The sequence below is a fragment of the Notechis scutatus genome, chromosome 3 (assembly GCF_049901735.1).
Source record: "Notechis scutatus isolate UNSWTSFEM ecotype Mainland chromosome 3, rNotScu1.2, whole genome shotgun sequence".
NCBI classification, from domain to species: Eukaryota; Metazoa; Chordata; class Lepidosauria; order Squamata; family Elapidae; genus Notechis; species Notechis scutatus.
In genome coordinates this window covers 185,756,979-185,780,963 of record NC_142011.1, presented here as the reverse complement: position 1 = coordinate 185,780,963, position 23,985 = coordinate 185,756,979, and the positions used below count along the sequence as shown (strand labels likewise).

General features: G+C 39.1%; 1 protein-coding gene across 1 annotated transcript in view; it reads left to right on the top strand.

Annotated features, from left to right (window-relative positions):
* Positions 1 to 23,985, top strand: part of RGS22 (regulator of G protein signaling 22) — a 93,427-nt gene that overhangs the window by 61,602 nt on the left and 7,840 nt on the right. The window contains exons 17-24 of the mRNA XM_087962044.1: positions 1,138 to 1,230; positions 2,830 to 2,996; positions 7,430 to 7,592; positions 10,457 to 10,615; positions 11,667 to 11,744; positions 14,796 to 14,948; positions 18,918 to 19,097; positions 22,151 to 22,288. Of these exons, the coding sequence (XP_087818170.1) occupies positions 1,138 to 1,230; positions 2,830 to 2,996; positions 7,430 to 7,592; positions 10,457 to 10,615; positions 11,667 to 11,744; positions 14,796 to 14,948; positions 18,918 to 19,097; positions 22,151 to 22,288 (1,131 nt within the window). The remainder of the gene's footprint in view (positions 1 to 1,137; positions 1,231 to 2,829; positions 2,997 to 7,429; positions 7,593 to 10,456; positions 10,616 to 11,666; positions 11,745 to 14,795; positions 14,949 to 18,917; positions 19,098 to 22,150; positions 22,289 to 23,985) is intronic.

Here is a 23,985-nt window from a genome sequence, read left to right as displayed (position 1 = left end):
AATTTAATAACATTTTTCATGCAAAACAAAAATCAAATCAAATCAAATGTATCAATTACTGTAGCATACACACACCGCTAGTGACTTTGCCACAGTTTTCTTTGAAAATGAGAGGATATTTCTCCCTAAGTGAGATTCTGTGATGGAATGTAGTCTGGATTCCCAGGAGGGAGGGTTTGCATTTCAGAGGGCGAAGTATGGAATGTTTGGTCTGGAGGAATTGGGTAAAACAGCTGCTCCTTAATAATTCCCAGAGTACATCTACAGTGAGGCAAATAGTTGCTTTAGTTTGGGAAGATTTCTGTCTATACTGTATTTCCCCGAAAATACAGTCCAGCCCAAAAATACAGCCTACCCCAAAAACAAGCCCTAGCCCGATTTTCATGTCTGTGCCTAATATAAGCCCTACACCCAAACTAAGCCCTCGTTAAGCCCCGCCCACACCTGGTTGTATAAGATGGGGTGAGGCACATGCATAAAAATCAAATCAAACTAGGGTGGGGGTAGGGGCGGGGCTCACAGCTGGATACCACATGACACATTGGTGTGGCACATCACAATGGTGTTGCCGCTCGAGCGTGCAATGATACAACACACTAGGTGGCCTCCTCCTGTGAGCAGCAGCACTGGCGTGATGTGCCATACAACATCTGGCCACAAGCGGCCACGAGCGGACGCAGAAGAATTCAGGCAACAGCACGACAGGTGTTGGAACTTGAGAGGCCTGGCTGCGGTGGTCCTAAGGTAAGCGGGTAGGACATTCCCAAAAAATAAGACCTGATGCTTATTTTGCGGCCCCAAAAAAAATAACACTGGGTCTTATTTTCGGGGAAACATGATGAATAAAGTTCAATAAAAGAAACTATCAGAAGCAACTTCGCATGTCTTTCTTGATTCTGGAGGAGCCAAATGGATGCATACAATATTTGTTGCTTTAGCTGTTTCAGCAAATATTCTTGAATCATCTGATCTGTGGGCAATGCAACATGCAGAGATATGTCTCTTAAACATCTGTCTTGTTCCTGGCAAGTGTGGCTCTTTTCTACCCACTGTCATTGGCAGCTTTCCTCTCCTACCCCTTCGTCTTTCTTTCTATAATATGTACTGGGTGGATGACAGAAGTTATTATTTTATTAGGTGGAGCTGGTGGAAGAAATTCGACAGCTGGACTCTGTGTACTTAAAAAAGCTGAAGGATTTGCAGGCAGAGGGCATTTCCAAGAAGGATGAGGTAAAGGCAAGCACCTTTTAACAAAAGCAACATCCTTATTCTTGCCTCATATTTAGTGCTTAACCCTGTGTGCTTCTCTGTGGCAACAAATCTGTCTCTTGAGAAATTTATGAAGTTTTTACAGGATGCAGTTCTATATTACAAACTTTCAATCTACAAACGTACCTGCCAATTTCTGCATGGCTTCAAAATTATAGTGAGTGTGTCACTAGAAAAGACTTGCTGTGTAAACCAACAATATTTGACCTATTGCTATTAATACTACTAATGCTGTTACTACTAATTGATAAGATAGAGGAAAGAATATGGGATGATAAACATACAACTCCAATACAGGGGAAATTTTATCTGATTATCAAATGCAAATGAATATTGTTTTCTTTCTATGAACTTGGAGGAATTAATATTAAATGTAAGCAGTTGGTGACTCACCCCAAAAGCAAAAACCTCCAGCTTTATATTAAAAGTAGTGAGAAATGAATTGTAGGGCTCACTAGATTTGTAGGGCTCACTAGATTTTATTGGCATCTTAATGCTACATTCATTGCTCTTTCTCACATATACACTGATAGAGCATCAACTAGTTAACAATATTTCATACAATAGACCATAAAACACATGCTGGGCATATTCCTGAATAGTAGTAAGTATGATGGTATTTTTTATCATAAAAACCCATGGCTGTTCTCCTTTCTCTAGCAATAAGCAAATAGTTATACTGTTAAATCATATCCTAAGGCAGACTTCTGGAAATTCTCAATGTGTTGAACTTCAACCCTCCTAATTCCCAGCAAATGTAACCAAAGAAGTCCATTGCAAGGAGGACAATGGAACAGAACATACCAGTTTCCTTTAAGAAATGTGCTTTGAAAGCATGATGTTACAAAATGGACCATTTTCAAAGCAACAATTTGGCTCTGAAATAGTGCTATAGGCAACATATGTGCAATATGCAGATCACCTTCTAGAAGTCATGTCCCCATTTTCTGGCTATATCTGCTATGGTGACCTAGATTCATATCTTGTGTTGAGAGAAACAATACATTATCTTCTCTTGAGCCATGAGGCTATATACCTTTAAAATGCCAGCAACTGTCATGATGCCAATGCTATATTAGGATGATGATATAAAAAAGGAATAGATAATCTTTTTTCTTATATAGATATTCACACAACCCTAGTTTTTGTAGTCATAAAGCCATTTATTAGTGACAAGAGATTATTCAGATATTATCTTTAATCAAATGCACCCAGTCACAGATCTGGACCGACAGAGGTGTCGTTTAATCTTTGATCCTGAAATATCCTTTAACCTCAAACTATCCACTATTGACTTCACCCCATTCCTAAGAGGTCTTTAAGGGGTGTGCATAAGTGCACAATCGTGCCTCCCATCCCTGTCCTTTTGTCCCCATTTATTCGTACCTATTTCCTGTATTCTTACTCATGTTTATACTTATACCTATTATCTTGTAAGCGATTGACAAATCAAATAAATAAATAAACAATGAAACTGCATAAAACAAAGAAGAAATACATATCTTTGTGGGCTAAGAAACCAGGAAATTTGAGCGTTATCTTGTACAACTTTTTCCTTAGGCTTTGGCAGTTGAAGAAGTTCTCCAGAAATCTGAGTCTATTCGACTTGTAGAATCCATTGAACAGGAGTATCCTGAAGGTTACAAATCATACTCCATTATGAAATTGGTTAACAACAGGCTAGATTTGGAACAATTCCGTATTTTTCTTGAGCAGCAATCAGCAAGGTATTTCTCCTGTTATCGAGTGGCCCTATTCAGTGGTGGGATTCAACCTTTTTTCTACTACCGGTTCTATGAGAGCTCGCTTTGCATGCACCTAATGCACACTTTGTGCACGCACACATTCAAAAATCGCCAATTTGATGCTTCAAAGCTTACCTTCTATTCAGCGCTGGTGAGTAAAACAGTGCTGCTCTGCTGCATGAATCTGCTCTGCTGCGTGAATCAGCTGAGCTAGAAAACAAGAAAATATAGGACACGAAAGGGTGGGGGTGGGTGGGCGGGGCCAAATGCTCGCCAGAGCTACCAGTTCGGTAGAACCGGTGCAAACCGGCAGCATCCCACCACTGGCCCTATTGTGAACTCCAATTTCACTAGTAATGTTTATAATTTCTATATCTTACCTCATTGATATGACAATGAAATGGCAAGGCTCTTCAATGCTTGGTGGATTTTGAATGGCTAACTTCTTTAAAGAATGAGATGTGTATGAATCAGTGGTGGGATTCAAATTTTTTTACTACCAGTTCTGTGGACGTGGCTTGGTGGGCATGGCTTGGTGGGCATGGCAGGGGAAGGATACTGCAAAATCTCCATTCCCTCCCCACCCCACTAACCTGCTTTCCAGCTCCGTTCTTCTGTGAAGGGCAACAAAAGAACACCCAACCAATCAGCTGGGACTCAGGAGGCAGAGAATAGAAGAGGGAGGGGCCAGTCAGAGACAGTATTGGCTGGTTCTCTGAACCACTCAAAATTTCCACTACCGGTTCTCTAGAACAGGGGTCCTCAACCACCGGGCCGCGGACCGGTACCGGTCCGTGGAGCACTCTGTACCGGGCCGCAAAGAAAAAAAAATAAAAAAGATGGCAGCTTTCTTCGCCTTCGGTGAATGCTGCTGGGATCGGGGATCAAGGACACAAATGAGAGAAGGGGAGGGAGGAAGCAACCGAAGCCTGTCCTGCTCTCTGGCTCAGCAGCTTCGGTTTCCTCCTGCCTCGTTCCTCTCTCAGTCGCTCTCGCTGCTCCACCAGCCCAGGAAGAACTGCTTCAAAGAAGCTGGGGGTGGTGGCTTTTCCTGTCTCCGCAGCGCCTCCGGCGCCCGTTTACCCTCACCCGCCTGCCCACGCGCGGTTCAATTCAGTGCCCGTTCTGCCTGCCTGCCTGTTTGGTTGTTTGGGAGCAGCTTCGGCTGAGAATAATAACTATTCGCCTCTTTTTATCAGCAAGCTGCTCCGAAATGAAGGCAGGCAGGCAGAACGGAGCACTGTGGATTGAACGCGCGCGCGGGCGGGCGGGGGGTAAATGGGCGCTTCGGAGGCGCTGCGGCGACAGGAAAAGCCACACACCCCCGGCTTCTTTGAAGCAGTTTCTTCCTGGGCTGGTGGAGGAGTGAGAGAGCGACTGAGAGAGGAACGAGGCAGACACCTGAGGGAGGGAGGGAGACACCTGAGGGATGGGGCTGAGGAAGGCAGGGCCGAGGCGCTCCCTGAACTTGGTGGTTTGCTGGCAGACGTTTTATTACCCGACTAGGTAACAACATCAGATGTTACCTAGTCAGGTAATGAAACATCTGCAAGCAAACCACCAAACTCCGATTCTTCTCTCCCCCGGTCCTTGAAAAAGTGTTTGTGCTTGAAACTGGTCCCTGGTACAAAAAAGGTTGGGGACCACTGCTCTAGAACTGTTCCAAACCGGCTGAATATCACCTTTGGTATGAGTGCCAAAGACTCATATATGCCCTCTCCAAATTCCATCTTTAAAAAAATTTTTTTGGCTCCAGGCACATTTAGAACTTTCATTATATTCCAGCTTCTGTTCTTGTCATTTCCATCCACTGATTAAACATACAGTATCCATAGATATACTTTCTTCTGGTTCATTTGTCCAGTCCCAAAGAATAAAGAGGAATATAAGACAAGTTAGGTTAATGGAAGAAATTTTGCTATCTCATGCATCCAGAATTCAGTGCAAAGTATTTCTCTTTTAATGAGATTTTACAAGAATTCTGGAAAGGTGTGCTACAGTTGTAAAGCCTACATAAGCCAGGAGGTTTGCTATAGCAATATAAGTTTCTCAACCTTGTTTTGTTCTGAAGGACCTCTGCAATAAGATCAATCTAGCAGTGATGTCTATTAGCCTGTGGAAATTGATTCTTGCTCAGTTTGAATACCTGATTCACTTAGAAATACCAATTTAATTCAATGTAACAATTCAAATCAGTTTGAAAAAAAAACCAGTTAAACATGACATTTCAATTTACAGCATTGTTTTCGATTTGGTTTGGTTTTCCCAATCCTTTCTCTTCAGATCTGACCGTTCGATTCCATTTTCTAAAGCAGTAGGAAAGTTGGCTCAATTTAGAGATATGCTGAACCAAATCTGTGAATTAACGTTTCGCAAAGCTGTAACATGTGTGCAATTAAGGCACATGACATTTTATTGATTAGATAAAGTAGTTTCCAAGCTTAACTTACTTGGGCTGAAGTAAAGAGTTTTAAAATCTGAAGTCTGTTGGAATAGTAAATGGAACGTGTAAATGAGCCAATTACTTTCAAAGAAAGAAATCCCTGCTCTTTGTACTATGTAAGACCTATGTCCTCTGGTCCACCATGCAGTGTAGAAACAAAGGAAGGAGACTTTTGGGTCTTATGGCAGTGGTAGGATTTTTTTTTGTCAAGGACCTTGGAGTACTCATCTCAAATGATCTAAGTGCTAGAGCCCACTGTAACTACATAGCCAAAAAGGCGTTAAGAGTTGTTAACCTAATCTTACGTAGCTTTTTCTCTGGTAATATCACACTACTAACTAGAGCATACAAAGCATTTGCTAGACCTATACTTGAATACAGCTCATCAGTCTGGAACCCATATCATGTATCTGATATTAACACAATTGAAAAAGTCCAGAAACATTTCACAAGAAGAGTTCTCCGCTCCTCTACTCATTGCAGAATACCTTATGCCACCAGACTTGAAACTCTAGACCTAGAAAACCTAGAACTACACCGCCTCTGATCCGATCTAAATATAGTATATAAAATCATACATTGGAATGTCCTACCTGCAAATGAATACTTCAGCTTTAATCATAACAATACAAGAGCACACAATAGATACAAACTCAAGGTTAACCGCACCAAACTTGACTGCAGAAAATACGACTTTAGCAACAGAGTGGTCAATGTTTGGAATACTCTACCTGACTCTGTGGTTTCTTCCCCAAACCCCAAAAACTTTAACCTTAGACTGTCTACTATTGACCTCACCCCCTTCCTAAGAGGCCTGTAGGGGGCGTGCATAAGCGCACCAATTGTGCCTACCATCCCTGTCCTATTGTTTTTTATTTTTCTTATATGTATCTATCTCATGTATTCAAAACTGTATTTATTTTTATACCTGTATCTTGTAAGTGATTGACAAATAAAATAAATACTAAATACTAAAAAAACAAATACTAAGATTCAAAAGGATATTTTGCAATTCCCCAGTCTAATTTATAGTCCTCCTGGGTTTTCCTTATGGTCACCCATCCAAGAATCAGCTACCTCCCCTCCTACATTTTTATGAGATTAGCAAAATCAGGAAAATGTTGTCCCTGCTGTTTTTTATTCTTCTATAATCCCATTCCTTCAATACGTGGCAGCAAAACAGCCTGTAGCAGGCCTTACCCAGGTTTGGAAGCTAAACAGGAATCCCAGGTTAAATAGTTGGACCAGAGAGTTGAAAATCATCCCTGTGGAAGGTATGACAAATTTCTTCCACGTTATTGCAAAGGATGCATAGATGCATCCATAGTCAGTAGAGGTCAACCTCATCAGTTTTATTTTTTATTTTATTTATTTATTAGCTTTGTATACCCACCTTTCCTCCAAGAATTCCAGGTAGCTTACATGGGGATTTCCTTTCATTTTGTATAATACCATACATTTGAAAAAGTGGACAAGTTGGTAGAAGCTGCTGACATCACCAGTGATCTATCCTATTAGAGAGCTTGTGGAGGTTGCCAATTCACCTTTGTCAATCTTCACGGCTCCTGTAGGTATATGAAAGAGTTGCTTGGTCTGAGCGGCCAAGTTCCTGCTGCATACAATAATTACTCAGTGCCATTCTATCCATGTTTATTTAGATTATAGAATTTCATTTGGATATATGCCTGAAGAATTATGAATAAGAATAGAACCCACTTAGAAGAATGGTGATTTCAGAGGACGGGGTTGGGGTAATTTAAGGTGTGGATAGGAATAGTTTATTTGCTAAAGGCCTTTTGTACCTGTTTTCATCTTCAGCCTAAAACAGTAAAAAAAAAAAAGGGGGGGGGAAATGCCCTTTCTGGTGATGTCAATAGATGGTGGATGGTGACCATCTCCTCCAATCTCGTCCATCCTTGGCCTGAAGTAATATTTATGATGCTGTGATAAAAACATATTGTTTCTTTTGTAGTGTGGACCTCCTGTGCTGGATAGACATTGAGCAGTTCAGAAGAATGTTACACAAAAATAAAGTACAACGAGATGAAAAATCTAAAGACATTAAAAAGAAATATCTAAACAAGAAATATTTCTTTGGACCTGACAGCCCAGCAACAAAAGAAGAACAAGAGCAGGTAACTGGCTGCATTTAAAATGTTAGCAGAAGATGGTGCTGGTTAGTTCTCACATCTTATTGAGCACTTAGTACTAAGCTATATTTTTCCTGGTGGCCAATATGCATTGTGTTTTTGTTTAATTGGATGCCCTTTAAATAAAACCAGGCTTCTATGTAGAAGTTGTTGTTTGTCAAAATGCAGCCCCACAGAAGCAGGGAATGACATCTTTACAGATTAAGTAGATTGCAAATGTACATACTGTTCCATATAAATGAATGTTTTCCCAAGAATAAAACTACCATAATGTGGGCTGCAAAATCCGGATGACCACTAGATGGCAGCAGAAGTATTTGATGACAATGTTGATTTCAGCGATTGTGCCATCAAGTTGTTGTTGACTCATAGTAACCACGTAGATCAGTTTTCTGTGACCATCTGTCCCTAACTGGGTCTTTAGGTCTACCCATCAGCACTGTAACTGAGCCCATCCACCTTGCTGTTGGTCATCCATTTCTCTTTCCTTCCACCTTTCCCACCATTACAATCTTCTCCAAAGAGTTAGATCTTTACATAATGTATCCAGAATAGGATAATCTGACCCTGTCTTGATATGGTAGCTCAGTTTAAGACTTAAAATGTAAGCACTGGCTAATGTGTCCCAAATGTGCTTTTTCCAAAAGGCAACTGGACTTTTTTTTGGGGGGGAAGGGTTGAAAATGTTTCACTTCTCATCCAAGAAGCTTCTTCAGTTCTGAAGAAGAACTGAAATGAACTGAAGAAGCTTCTTGGATGAGAAGTGAAACATTTTCAAAACAGAAACCCAAGAAAATCCAGTTGCCTTCTAGAGAAAGCACCTTAGGAACAACCATGACTTGGATGATTGAGAAATTTCCATAGACACTGGCGAATATGGACTTCTTAGAAGCCTTTCTAGAAGATCAATAACGTTGAACAAGTTTCTTCAGTAGATAGCATAGTCCCTATTCTCAATAAATTCCTTTTAATGGACTTCCATAGGAATGTTGGATGCATATTTAAAGGTGTTTCCCGCAACAGTTATTATCTTATATGTACTGATAATTCACTTGTAGAGGAATGAATATGTGTAAGATTTATATAAAAATGATGAAAAAAATATTACACATTACTTCAAAATATTAGATATATAGATAAATATTAGAGAATCAAAATATAAGCTGAGGTTTTTGAGATTAAAATGTTTGGCAAATGAATATATACATAGTTGAAAATGTTATAAACATGAATATGCATATAAAACATATGCAAATTAATATTTTAAAAAATATATGAATTTTCCTTCATTTCCTCAGGATCTGGTAGTTCTCCCCCTGGCATGGTCTATTTACTGAGCAGGCAAATAATTTTTCACTCTGAAATCATGAAAGTGTGTTGTTGGCTTTTGATTACTCTAAAGTCTTCTTTATTTAGAGTTCCATTCAAAATATATTCTGCTATATTGCATGATGAGAAATATTTCATTCTTGGCAAGAAAGAAAAGAGTGCCTCAAATTACTGAATGGTTCTAAAATTAGAGAATTTCACCCCTACTTTTAATATTGCTGAAATTAGCATATTTTTTATTAAATATGTTTAATATTACCTAGTATGTGGGCCTGGAGTTATATACTGTATGTCTATGTTTTGGAAATACAGTAAATGTGCATAAATGAGTTCAAATATCTCAGACATATAAAATGTAATTCTTGCCCTTCTTATGCATAATATTAACAAAAAGTTCTTTTAGATGACAATTTATAGACACCTGTGCATTTTATCAATGTAGGTTATGTTCATTTTAGTTGTAGATGAAAATAGCTGTTTCCACATAAGTGGAAGCTATGCTTATACCATCTTTCCTACACTGAGTTGGATTACAACCTCCATCATTTACATTCAGCAAGGCTTAGGTGTGCCTGACATGATGACTGGGGTATACCAACTTACAAGGAAGACAACAGATGCAAATGTTGCCCTAGATTTGACAGATTATCTAGTAAGGAGTTCACATTCCTTTATCTGTATATAATAGAAAGTAATTAAGGGATTTTATGAAAACTCTATTACAGTGGAAATTATTTCCCTTAAAAAGCTGAAGTTGATTTATAGACACAGTAGCTCTGAAGAAGGACTTCTTTAATGCAAAACACACTGGGCTATAAAACAAAGACCATATGATGGATTAAAATCATGTATAGTTTAGGACCAAACTATTTACAGGACTGCCCCTCCTAAACATCCCCTCTATACTTCTGGATCATCAAAGAGGCAACTTTGGTTGGTCCTGACAGAGATATATTGAGCATCTCTGGTTAATGTTTCTTTCTGCATTAAAAGGTCTAGTTGGGGAATGTCTCCCATTATTGCTGAAGCAATCCCCCTCTTGGTTACAATTTAGGAAGGAGCTCAACAAATATTTGTTTATCTAAGTTCCATAACTGTGTTATCTGTTTTATTATTTAACTGTTTTAGAAATAATTGCTTTATTGTTTTAATGATCTAAGTTTTGCTTTAATTGGAATTTTTAATTTTTTTTTCTGAAAAGCCACTCTTAAAGTAGGGGTGAAATTCTCTAATTTTAGAACCATTCAGTAATTTGAGGCACTCTTTTCTTTCTTGCCAAGAATGAAATATTTCTCATCATGCAATATAGCAGAATATATTTTGAATGGAATTCTAAATAAAGAAGACCTTTAGAGTGAAGGCAGTGCACAGCGTGCCTCAAATTAAAAATCAATCCATTTCAAATGAATTTTGGATTTTCCTCACTTGTTTTGCCTTAGTAATTGCCCAGTAATCTAAAACTGATTTGACTTTGCTTTACTCTCAAACCATTTTGTGGTTCCCCTGGATGTCTTTACTAGGTGATGAAGTCACGTGGAGGCTGGGGGCAAGTACTTCATGAACACGTTTGTCCTGTAATCTTGTTAGACATTCAAAAGTACGCCCAGAGGAGATTAGAGAATAAGTGGTTGCCACAGTTTTATACCCATAAAAACTTGGGAACGTGGAAAACACCAAAGGTAATACGTTAACAATTTATATGGCACTCTAGTGACATGTAGTTTGAATTGTGAATACCTCAGAGTACTTGATCACCTGAAAATCAATGATCATAAGAAGCATGTAAGACAGTACAGATGACTTGGTAGGCAATTTTTCTTCTGACTTCCCTTAGTGGGTATTCCTGTAAGCCACTGAAAATGAAAGTGGCTCTTGAAGCTGGGCCTCTACATCTGGCAAGCATTCCAGAGTTTGCTGGTGGGAGGTAAAGACCTTGATCATTGCAAGATTCTTTCCATCATCCACAGTCCCTCCTTCACTGAGGCACAAATGCAATTCAGTCCATGTGGAAGCTCACAGAATAATGCCGATTCTGAAGACAACAGGCTGGCTCCTTCATGCTCAGACTGACTTTTTCTCACACTGCAGCTGTTGCTCATCCTCCCACCTAGGGCACTGTCTTCTATCAAGAACTGTATTGATCCTTTCTTCTGCACGATAGTAAAATAGATGGAGTCCCTGTCTGGCTATCAACCAGGCCTTTCATTGAGTGTAGGAAAGAATTATTGGCTCGATGGTGCAATGAATCTACTGAATAAGAAGGAGTTTTTAACTTGGTACCACTCCAAAGAGGAAAACTGTTGAATCTGCAGAGGCCTCACTTCACTGACTTTATGGATGTAGAGTTGGGAGATTAAGCCTGGCTTTGTTTTCTGTTCTTTTTCATTTCTTCAAAGTGTGTTCAGTGTATCAGATTACTTTTCTGACTAGGAGGAATAATAGTTTGAGGGAAAATGTATTAGTATATCTAAGGCAGCTGTTCTTTTTCAGCAGTGGTCTATTCAGGCCCATGTCATTTCAGGAATAAATCTGGATGCCTTTTCCTCATTAGCTTCAAATTTTAAGATTTTGACCATCCAGATTGAAGAAAATATAAGCTCGTTCTTTAAGGGAAGCTTAATCAATCTTGACCAGAGTTAGGATATCCTTCAAGGAACGAAGATATCCTCAACATCACTATTAATATCCATGCACGTGATCAATATGCTGTTTTGTTGTGTTTGCTTTCAGCTACAAATGGAAGAGGCAGAAGAAGACATTTTAATGCAGGAACAGGAAAAGAAACAAGAACCATGGAAGGCAAGTTGTGTTTGTTTCTACTTGGGACTTGGTATAATATGGAGTTATCATCCTCTAAGCAATGCAGTCCTTACAAAAACAGGAGAGTACGCCTAAGTCAGGGGTGTCAAACTGGATTACTCTGAGGGCTGGACCAGTATTGTAGTTCTTCGCGGGCTGGCGGGGGGAGGGCTGGAGATGGGATGGACATCTCCTGTAGTACCATGCCAGGCAAAATGGGGTACGAGGGGCCACATGTGGGCCCCATGCCCCATTTTGGCTGCCAGAGGCACTGAGGGCTGGTCCTTTGCTATTTCCAGGTTGAGCCCAAGGGCCAGATTTAAGCACCTCATGGGCCTTGAGTTTGATACCCCTGGCCTAGCTGGTGTTGGGTAAGAGCAGTCATTATAGTATTGCATTCATGATGCTGTATCTGTAGCATTGCCTCATGTTAAATTAAGAAAACTAAGTTAATGCAAATGCCACAGTCTCTGTTATTGTTGGAATTGGCACAATTGGAGTCAGAAACTAAAAAGAAAGAAAGAAATTCCAGTTGTCTTTTTTTTTAAAGTTTGTTTCCGATTTCTGTGACTACAAGTGCAATTAACAAATGTATGGACAATATCTGAATAAAGATGTAAGCTTTTGATATTTTACTTTTAATTGTTTGCCATGACTATATATTTTAATTTAATGTATAAACTACATTTTGTTTATCCAGGAAACTGGAACAAAATATTGCTTTTTACCATCTAGAAGATAATTTATTATTGAGGGTGATTAAATGCACTCATAAAAAAATGCAGCAAAGTGAGCAGAATTAATCATATCGCATGGAGTCTGTTTCACTTACAGCTATATTGTCACATGACGATCATATTGATTGTTAAATGTCTTAAAGCCTTGTGACATATATCAGACCAGTTCTGGCCTTTTCCTTTTTTTCAATCTCAAAGAACAGCGAACTCTTTATATATGTTGAAGGTGGGGGAGATTTCCTTGTGATTTTGGTTCTACGGGTAGCTCTTGACTTACAAGAGTTCATTTAGTGACTATTCAAAGTTATAACATCACTGAAAAAAGTGACATGATCATTATTCACCCTTACCACCATTGCAGCATCCCCATAGTCACGTGATCAAAATTCAGATAGTTGGCACTGATTCACATTTACGATGGTCCTGGGATCATGTGATCACCTTGTATGACCTTCTGACAAGGAAAGTCAGTGGGTAAACCAGAATCACTTAACATGTAACTAACTTAATCGCTGTGATTCCCTTCACAACTGTGGCAAGAAGGGCTGTGAAATGGAACAAAACTCACTCAAGAAATATCTCAGTTAGCAACATAAATTTTGGGGCCAATGGTGGTGAATTTTGCCTCATTTTATGATCTTTCTTGCCTCCATTGTTGAGTGAATCACTGCAGTTATTAAGTCAGTAAGTCAGTAACCTGGTTGTTAAGTGAATCTGGATTCCACATTGATTTTTGCTTGTCAGAAGGTTGCACATGGTGATCCCATGACTTGGGGACTCTGCAACCGTCATAAATATGAGTCAGATGCCAAGCATTTGAATTTTGATCACATGACCATGGGGATGCTTGAATGCTTGTAAGTGTGAAAAATGGTCACTTTTTTCAGCACTATTGTAATTTTGAACATTCGCTAAAAGAACAGTTGTAAGTTGAGGATTACCTGTACTAATGACATTACCTAGTTTGGTAATGAAATGTCTTCAAGGAAACAACCAAGCTCAGAGAACACCATTGACCTGGTGTCAACTCATAAAATATTTCCATGGTCTTTTTAGAGTTGCCAACAGAAAGGAAGGGGGAGCTTCCTTTGCAGCTTGCAAAACCGAAACTGCATTCCATAAATGTTTTCAAAGATAGAAACTAGGTGACTGAAGTTTCTGCCACACAAAATTCTAACTGGAGAGCATGATTGATGACTCTTGGCTATGGATGTGTCCCATTGGAGAATATGAATTACGATACACCCAGGGGTGGGGGGGAAAAACAGGGTCAAGGGTGACAATGAATTATGTATCTCAGAGTTGGCTACACCCGGAAAGTGCTGGCATGTTAACTCCCAATAAATCCTTTTTTAAGTTTTGGAAGTTTGGCTAGAGACTCATGATTTAAATGGGGGTAACTGCCAGAATCCTACCCCTGGCAGTAATGGTTTTGTTTTGGTTTTTTTCCCCTGTAGTTGTTTGTTTTGGCAGGATCAGGGAGTGCAGTACCAGGGGATACAGGCAGGTTAAATAGGAAGGCAGGACTGAGGGATAGTTCAGGAGGGGCATCATGTGTGCAAGGAATCCCTTCAAGAGATTTTACCCCCATTCCTCTAATAGTATTTTTCCTTTTTAAAGACGTCTCTCAAAAACCTTGGAAGAAGGCAAGAGAAATGTATGAGAGGTCATGTTTCAAATTTTCTTTACAAACTATTGCCTGATCTCTTGTGTCATTTAAAAATGACTCCTTCAACTGTGCTGGTAGGATCTGCAGTGGCATTTAGATTTTTCATTGCCTTTGATTTCTTTCAGTTTCTTTTTAGTCTGCCTATTCTTTCGTACTTGGCTTCCATGCTCCCCTTTTCTTGATGGGAAGACCCAGATCTTGGTGGCCTTCACAACAAACTTTCAGTGCCTGTCTGTGTTTATGACAGTTGATTAGAGTGGCTTTTGTCCACAAGACTGTCCTGTCCAGGGCAGGGAAGTTTTAAACTTGCACCTTCCGTGGTCTGTGATTATTCTTGCGTGTTTCTAAACAATTTCAAACTTTTACCCTTTCTATTCATAATTCATACCTTACAGCACAGTCATATGTTCTAAATCATTATTAGTCATTTCCTTTTTCCCCGTTGTCTCTTCCAGAGAAACTTTGCCCAAATCAAACAAAAGACTGGGAGAGAAACACTGGCTGCCAAATTCTACTGCGTCTATGCAGTGAACTACTGAACATTGGGGGTCAATGCAGAGATAAGCATCAGACAGCTTGCCCTAGTAATGCTTGTGTTATTGTGTTGTAAAATGTGTGTTTTCTTTTCCCCATCCCTCCTTTCAACAGCATCAGAAGAATTGGGTGCTTTCGTCTCAGGAAATAATTACTTTCCGTAAAGCTCTGATGAATCCCATCACAGCTCTTAAGTTTCAACACTTTGTGTCCCTGAAAGGAGATTTATTGGGGAATGGAGTGATTTTCTGGCAGGAGGTACAGAAATACAAGGTACAGCACTTAAGGAATGGAAATAATGCAGTTACTCAGCAACCAGGACATTTATGTCTAAAGCTATGGCATTACTTTGGAATCATTTCAAAATAAGAGATCTAAAGATACTGACTCCTGGACTCTTTGAGACTTGTCCTATTACTTAGCTAAATACTGAAATACAATCTTGGTGACTACATACCTTTTTCTCAAATATCCCACTCCTTCCCCTTTGTTTAGTTTATACTCCTGGAATTTTTTGCTAGTCCTTCACTTCATAATCAGGTCTGAGCCTACTACCCAGTTTAGATGGCAGTCTCTCGGCTACTTTAACCATACAGTGCTTGTCATATTCAATCCAGGATAGGATACGGTGGCTTTTGCCAAATAAGATAAAGATTCTGGCAAGGAACCCTGATCCATTCTGTAGTTCTAGTCCTTAGTTGTGCAAGTATAATAACCAAACTGCAATTCCCAACTGTGGCTAGAAAATTTGGAACATGCCTTCACCTGATCCCTCCTTCCCATGCTTTGACCTCCTTTTCCCTCCAGGATTTGCTTTAACCTTGGTATCATGTTATAAAAGCATCTACATTGTGATGGCAGACTATGATAAGTCCTTGAACCAGAACTGAATTGAAATGGTTGCTAAGCATATAATGAAATATTGATTTGTTCTCTGCTGTTTGCTGTGCTCTTGACCTTCTAGCCTAAACTTCCAACTGCCCATTTTGTTTAGCAATTGTTTGGCAATTTATAAACTTTTGATCTGGCATCGTGACTGTGAGGCCATCTTCTGTGCTTAGTTGGCATTTCAATATGCTGTGCAGGCTCAGAAAATTGAGTTAATTGTTCATTGTTATGTTATCTATGAGTTAGTGAATCTTATGCACACATTCAAATTGTTTACTGTGTAACACGGCTGCTATTAACATTTGGGATGTTGAACTTGGCTAAAAGCAAGGAATATATACACAGTGCCTGATGCAATATGAAAACAATTCCAATTATCTGTATTTGCAGGTTTTAGTCTCTGTCTGAAACACCTAAAAGTTAGAAAAGTGTGCTTCTCCCTCATTCATTCATTCATTCATTCATTCATTCATTCATTCATTCATTCATTCATTCAGTACAGGTGCTACTTGAGTTCAGATTGACTCTTATGGCTCACAATGCAAGTTAATATAAAAATAACAATTTACCTAAAACCATAAACAGATGGTGAATCTAGTCAACATCTAAAATAGATGCCATACGTCCCTCACGGGGTCCTAGCCCAAAACCTGGGAGAAGATTCAAGTCTTTAAGGTCCTTTGAAATGCCCTCAGGTGACCCCCATTTCATGAGGAACTTTATTGTAGAGGGCATATGCCATGTCAGAGAAAGTATGTTTCTAGTCCTGAAAGCTGACACTGTTTAATTGAGTGTGCTCCCTCTATTGGGCCAAAGTGGCCAATCAGACACCACTGGAGACAATCAATCCATCAAATAACCAGGCCCTATACCATGTGCAGCTTTATAGGTCTTCAAGGTAGTAATTGAGCTCTGCAGTGACACACCAGCTGATGTTGTGCAAAGGCCCTTGTGGTCATAGCTGCCAAAGCCCAACCTGAAATCTGATAGAAATGGGTCTAGATAATCAGTTTTCTCCAGGATTTTCATCAGCTGCTGTCTGGTCATCTTTATGTCCAGAAGGTTGGTGGTAGGAAAAAACATATCTAATATGGTTGTGCTTAAAGATGGTCTTTTGAGGAGATGACACATCTTCGCCTCCTTTAAGACTGGAGGAACAAATCACTCCTTGCCTCAATAGGGTGAATACCATGGCATGGATCCAACTGGGAGGGACCCAACCCAGTACATAAATGACCAAACTAATATCACCAAGAAACCTGTTCATTTCCTCAAGAGTCACCAGTTCAAAATCATCCTGGTTCAAAAGTTTATAGAAAGACTGGGCCTAAGCTAAGAGGATGAGCAATATTATCAGAACCATGTAGTAAATAATAAAAAAGTAAGGCTAAAATTAATGATGATGATGATGATGATGATGATGATGATAATAATAACTAATTGATAAGACAACAACAGATAACAAATGTCTCCTTTGCAATTAAGCTGAAGAATCAATAGATCACTTAATTAACTGCTGCAAAAAAATCATATAGACTGACTACAAGCAGCAGCATGGCAAAGTAGCAGCTATGGTGCATTGGAATGTCTGCAAGAAATTCCACTTACCTGTAAGCAAGAACTGGTAGGACTCCAAAACAGATGACAAGAAAGAGAAATAAGTCAGGATAGTGGAGATGGCAGCACCTAGAGACAGCAGACTAGAAGAGAAAGAACTGGACAAAGTCACAAAATGCAATGACCTACAAATAGAAGTAGAACATTTGTGGCAAAAGAAAACAAAAGTCGTACCAATAGTGATAGGTGCTTTGGGGGCAAACCCAAAACAACTGGAGCACCATTTGAACACCATTGGCATTGACAAAATCACCATTGGTCAATTGCAAAAGGCTGCTTTACTTGGAGCAGCTTACATCCTGAGACAATACCTTTAACACAGCATCTGCCTATCCCAGGCCCCTGGGAAGGACGTGAGAAGCCAAATCTAGTGTAAACAGCTGGCTGAGTATGCGATGAACCATAATCATTAAGAATTGAACCTCCAATTCCACCCAATGTTCAGTGAGATAACCGGGGCTGGTCTTCCTGGCCTAGGTGATATGGGGTGGGAGGGGAAAAATAGCTGGGAATCCATCGACTGTTGCCCTGAAACTTCCCTATATTAAACTGCATGAGGGGGCGGTGACATTGCCTAGCCTCATTGCTGAGGCCCAATAACAGGAAGCCAAAGAGTCAGTGCAATTTATGTCAGTATGTTTCCTTCTAAATTCAAAAACGAGAGAAAAGTAGATCAGTGTAACTAACTATGCAGAAGAGCCTCAAAATAGGTGAATAAGGTGTGTTTGTGTGTGTTGTGAGAAACTAGTGTCAATTCATCATCTTTATTTATTTATTTAATTTATTTTATTTGTCAATCGCTTACAAGATAATAGGTATAAGTATAAACATGAGTAAGAATACAGGAAATAAGTATGGATAAATGGGGACAATAGGACAGGGACAGTAGGCACGAGGGTGCATTTATGCACGCCCCTTACATGTATTGGAGTGGTAGTAAATTCACATATTTATCACACACCGTTTGTAATATTATCATTTAATACCAGAACTTGCTTGGCATAGAATCAAAATATATGGTTAATGGTATAATATGGCTAAATGATATTAAATTAGTAGACACAAAACCCTGGATGTTACTGAAGTACACATTGCCATCACCCTCATTGCTCATCATCTTTCTTAGGCTGAGAGTTATAATTCATACAACATCTTAAAGGTCACCTATTGGCCATGAGCACCGTAAAAGGTCTTCTGAGAGTTAGATGTTTCTCTCTGTGTCCTTAACAATTATGATTGTAGAGCTAGTCCAAAAGGAGTGAGATCTTCCCTTCTAAAAGGAGTTTTTATCTGATTCCTTAAGAAACTTTGAACTTGCCTAACTACTGAGATCTTTTTCTGAGGAACTTCTTTAGGTTCTTGCCAAACTGAAGTAGGTGATGATGACCAAAGATGATTTTCACACACTGAAACTCTGATTCTGACATGGTTCCCTGGGAAATTTTTGTAAAGTGAGCTGGCTTGAGAAATAGAACCTGAAGAGTGGCTAGGGAATTGTATTTTAGACATAAATCAAGCTAACTATCTAATTCTAAATAATTTGCATCAGCTTTCCTTGACCTGGTATGTTGGGATGGCAGTTCCCAGAATGTCCCGCCAGCTGTTGGCCATACAGATTGGGAATTATGAAAGTTCAATCTTAACACATCTGGAACTCATCAGGTTGAGGAAAACTGATGTACATGTTGACTATGTAATTGTATCTATACTCTGAATGTTTTGTTTCTTTGTTTTCAGGACCTGTGCCATTCTCACTGCGATGAGTCCATTATTCAGGATAAGATCACAACCATTATCAACTGCTTTATCAATTCTGCCATTCCACCTGCTCTTCAGATTGACATACCTCAGGAACAAGCCCAAAAGATCATTGAACACAGGAAAGAGCTAGGCCCATATGTGTTTAGAGAAGCACAGGTACAGGAATAAGCCTTGTGGGTAGTTATGCCTTTTGTGTAGATTGAGAATTGTTTTTACGAATGAACATGATGGGCACAAAGCTGTCCCTATTACAGAATCTGGATTGGCACACTCTAGTCTGATATTAGGGCATTAAAAATAAAAATGAAAAATAGGATCCAAGATATGCATAGAGATGCCATCTGTGTACAGGTAGTCCTTGACTTACAACAGTTCATTTAATGACCATTTGAAGTTACGATGGCACTGGAAAAACTGACCTATCACCCTTGTAGCATCCCTCAGGTCCAACGTGATCAAAATTCAGGTACTTTCACCTGGCTTGTATTTATGACGGTTGCAGTATCCTGAGATCATGTGATTCCCCTTTGTAACCTTGTGATAAAGCAAAGTCAATGGGGAAGCCAGATTCACTTAACAACTGTGTTGCTTACTTAACAACTGTGGTGATTCACTTACTGTGGCAAGCAAGACTGTGAAATGGGGCTAAACTCACTTAAAACATCTCCTTTAACAATATAAACTTTGGGCTCCATTGTGGTCGTAAGTCAATGTACCAGTACATAAGATTTTGTCACATTCAAATATTGTTGAGGGTCATTTCCAACTGTAATTTCTCAAGATTCCTAAGGAATACTCTAGAAAGTATATGATCTTTCAGAGCTGTTTGATGCACTACTCAAGAAACTCTTGATAAGAATAGTACATTCTACTGTCTGTCTCTCTGTGTACATATACATACAAAATACAGAGATCTTAGATATGTGCTGAATATATGTCAGCAGTGCACAAGAGCAGTTTATTATTATTTTTTTAAAAAATTAAAATGCCATTGGATCCAATTATATACTCCTGTTACTATTCCTCTTTAAAAAAAATAAGCATAAGTGTGAGTGATAGCAATTTGCTCTATAGACAAAATAAGGTATCTTTTTTAAAAAAGCTACAAAAAATACTGTTGACTACTGATGGTAAAATTATTAATTTTAAAAAATATATTTTAATAATTCATTCATCATTTTACCATGAAATGTACCTGAGTGTTGTATCCTTCCACCAGCCAGCTTTTAAAGATCAATTAGTAGAAACCCACAAATACAGCTTTATGGTCCCTGCATAAACTATTGGGCTTTATTGGTATTGGAGTCCCCAAGATTTCTGGTACTGGGGAATTACAGTTTGACTTCTCTGGGGTAGCATCAGCCTCTCAAGGTTGTCCAGACCAGGAAACACAAAAACCTAGTCTTCACAAGAAGAACAGAAACACACTTTACTAATGCTAATGTCAGGGTTTCAGAAAAGCCCAACTCCAATTAAAAACTCAGAGACAAGCATTTTCTCAAAGTTTCCTTTTATTAGAATAGGTACACTGGCACACCCAAATCTGAAAGTTCCGTATTTTCCTCCAATAAGTAAAAATTACAAATCCACCCTCTGCACCCATCATTCCATCACATGCCCCAATCACAATCCGTTCCAACTTGAGACATCCCTTTAACCACTCCTCAGCCAGGTGCAGGAACAACATGACCTTGACTTTGAAGAAGAATGCTATTATGTCTTTTTATTATACATACGCTCCATGAAATCCCCCCTCCCAACTTCCCAAACTCAAGAATGTGGCAGCGTGGAAGCTTCTGGTGTTAATATGGCTTCCAAAGTTGACAGCTATATTTTAAAAAAAATCTTGCAAATCTAATTGTGTTTTTGCTTCTCTCCCTTCTCTCCCCATGGAGGAGCCAGCCCGAGTCTTTTTGGCCTCCCAGCTGGTGTTGGCTCATAGTCCAGAGATCCTCTTGGACACATGGCTCCTTTCCCTTCCTCCATCAAATAGCTTCTGACAGGAAATAAAATTAACTTTCAAAAACTAAAATGGCAGCTTTCTTTGAGAGAACAGATCATGCAAAGTGTGATGGCTCTCATTGCATCCCTCAGTTTGTGCCTGACAGGGAGGAGACAATTGTGTATTACAATTTTTCTTAAACAGCAACTGATAGGGATGCTAGGCTAGTAAGAAAGAAGAAAGATAAACTTACACAAATCTTCTATATTTACCTTGTGTTAATTTTCCGGAAATCCATGTAGTGAATTTTTGAATCTCTGATTTTACAGGTAGTCCGCAACTTGCAACTGTTCATTTAGTCGATATTCAGAGTTACAAGAGCATTGAAAAAAAGTAATTTATCACCAGTTCTTGCACTTACGACCATCACAGCCTTCCGATGTGATCAAAATTCAGAGGCTCAGAAATACGCATTTATTTATCATGGTTGCAGCATTCCGGGGTCATGTGATCATTATTTGCAACCTTCCAAGTTGATTTCTGACAATCAGAATCAATGGGGAAAGCTGGATTCATTTAACAACCATATGATTCACTTAACTGCAGTAATTTGCTTAACAACCATGGTAAAAACGGTCATAACATTGGGCACAACTCACTTAACAAGTGCCTTTCTTAGCCATAAAAATTCTGGTCCCGATTGGGTTCTTAAGTCCAGTACGACCTGTACTTTCATATCTCTTTTGTATCTGTATTGTAAAGGAAATAATATCTCTTGCAAAAAGATTATATCCCTTCAAAAAAACCTCACTAGTTCTGCAATGTTGTTTTAAAACTTTTCTGGAGGTAAAAACTTAAGTAAAGTTTCAAAAGAAGCACCATTCATCTGTCAAAGTTGAATATTCCAGACAACAATTTGGATTTAAAAGTACTTCTGATGTAATTTGTTTGGTTGGTTTTAGAAACCTCATTAAAAACATAAACAATTCACCAGTTAATGTTTTTATTAATGCAAGACATTATAATTTTTTAAGGAAACACTTTGAAACTGTGGTTTAAGAAATTTTTCATCAACCATAAACACATTTTGATGGGAAGCATGTGCCTGTCTGGAGTAAAATATTAAAAGGCAATATGTATAATGCTGGGAGTTTGTGCTATGCATTAGAAGCATTTATCGTTGGCAAATATTCTAATTGTCTGCAGTAGTGTTTGTTTCTGTGCAGTATTGCATTTTAAGACATCCTTTTCTATTTCCCTGTCTCAGATGACTATTTTTGCACTTCTCTTTAAATTTTGGCCAATGTTTTGTGAATTTCGAGGTAATTTGATTGATGAGGCTATTTTGCCTTGCTTGGAAAGAGAAAAGAAGATACATAAAAAAGCAAGAGAATTAGAAGAGAAGGTGAGAAGACCAGATTAACACTACACATTCCAGTTAAACAATATTGTGAATCACTCAAAGTTAGATGAACTCTCAAAATAGCACAGCTATTTTGTATCTGATCCAAATCCTGCAGAAGTGAAACGGAAAAAAAAGTCCACATTACAAATGGCATTTTCCCTATTTAGGACTACTCATTTATTATACTTGATTTCTGGCACTGTAAGAGTTTAACACAGAGAGCAATGTTTTATAATGAAACAGACATTGAAAGTTTGCTGAACTATAACAACCTAGATGAAAACACCTTTTGATGCCAGCTCTCCATAAATCTGCTTTCTCTAAATGTCTGCCTTTGAGGTGTGTGGGAATAGAATTCACATCACACACAATGTTGTAATTCAGCCTGCACTAGGGAAAACTGCTTTAAGAATCCTTATTCTTGTGAATTTTCCCAGGAATGTAATTCTATATTTGCAGAGAGTTGCTAAGTGCTGTATGCATATGACCCATTAATCAAAATATTATTAAAATATTGTTAGCTTAGTGAACCCACGTCAAATGGCCTACAGACATAGAATGACAGAGTTGGAAGGGACCTTGGAGGTTATCTAGTCCAACTCCCTGCTCGAGCAAGGGAGTCTATTCCAAATATTAGCCTCCACCTAGGATCAAACTCACACCTCCTGATTGTGAGGTGAGAGGACCACTTCTAGGCCACTGCACTGTTAGGAGACCAATTGGAAGGGGGCAGAGGTAGGTAGATCATAGCTCAGAAATACTATAAAACCTCTATTCATAATGGAAGGGAAGGCTGGAGAGAACAGGGCTTTGTATCATATGTTGTGAAGTAATATCGCACATGTAACATATCCATCCCAATAACTCTCTGCCTACTCACCTAATAAGCCTATTCAGGTGAGCAATGAAACCACCCCGAAGGACATATATGGAGTCCCCCAACTAACGTGCTCAGACAAGAGAAGTTGCTTGGATAAAAGCAGTGAAACATTTCTAACCAGCAGGAAAAGAAAAGAAATCCAACAACATGACTCAATTTCCAAACCCACCATAATAAAAACTTTAACTTCAATGCTTGCGGGGGAAAATACTGAAGTGGGGAGGTGAAGAAACTCACTTTCCTCCACAATCCTCAACCAAAAGCAATATTTATAGTAGGTACAAATAGCAACCATGAACCAGGGGGAAAGTATTAAATGATGATGGAAGTGAATGTTGCTTGGTTCCCACAACCAACCTGACAAGCAACATCTCACCTGTTTTGGATATTGCAAGCCAAATCTTCCCTTCCATAAGAGAAACAATCTGTCATTTGACATTCTGTTTCTGAGCTCAGTGCTTCTCCTCATTGCTAATCTTGGAGGCTGAAGTTCATCACCTGAGGAAAAATGAAACAAGAACCTCAATACAGGTAGTCCTTACTTACTGACCGCTTGTTCAGTGGCCATTTGAACTTATGACAGTGCTGAAACTAGAGACTTACAAGCAGTCTTCAAGGTTGCAACTGTCGCAGTGCCCGTGGGGTCATGTGATTGCAATTTGATTTATCACAATTGCAGCATCCTGTGGTCACGTGATCAACACTTGAGACCTTCTCTGCCAGCTTTTGACATGCAAAGTCAGTGGGGAAGCTGGCAGGAAGTCATTAATTGTGGTCACAGTGCTTAAGGCTCTTTTGCTTAATGACAACCACCTGT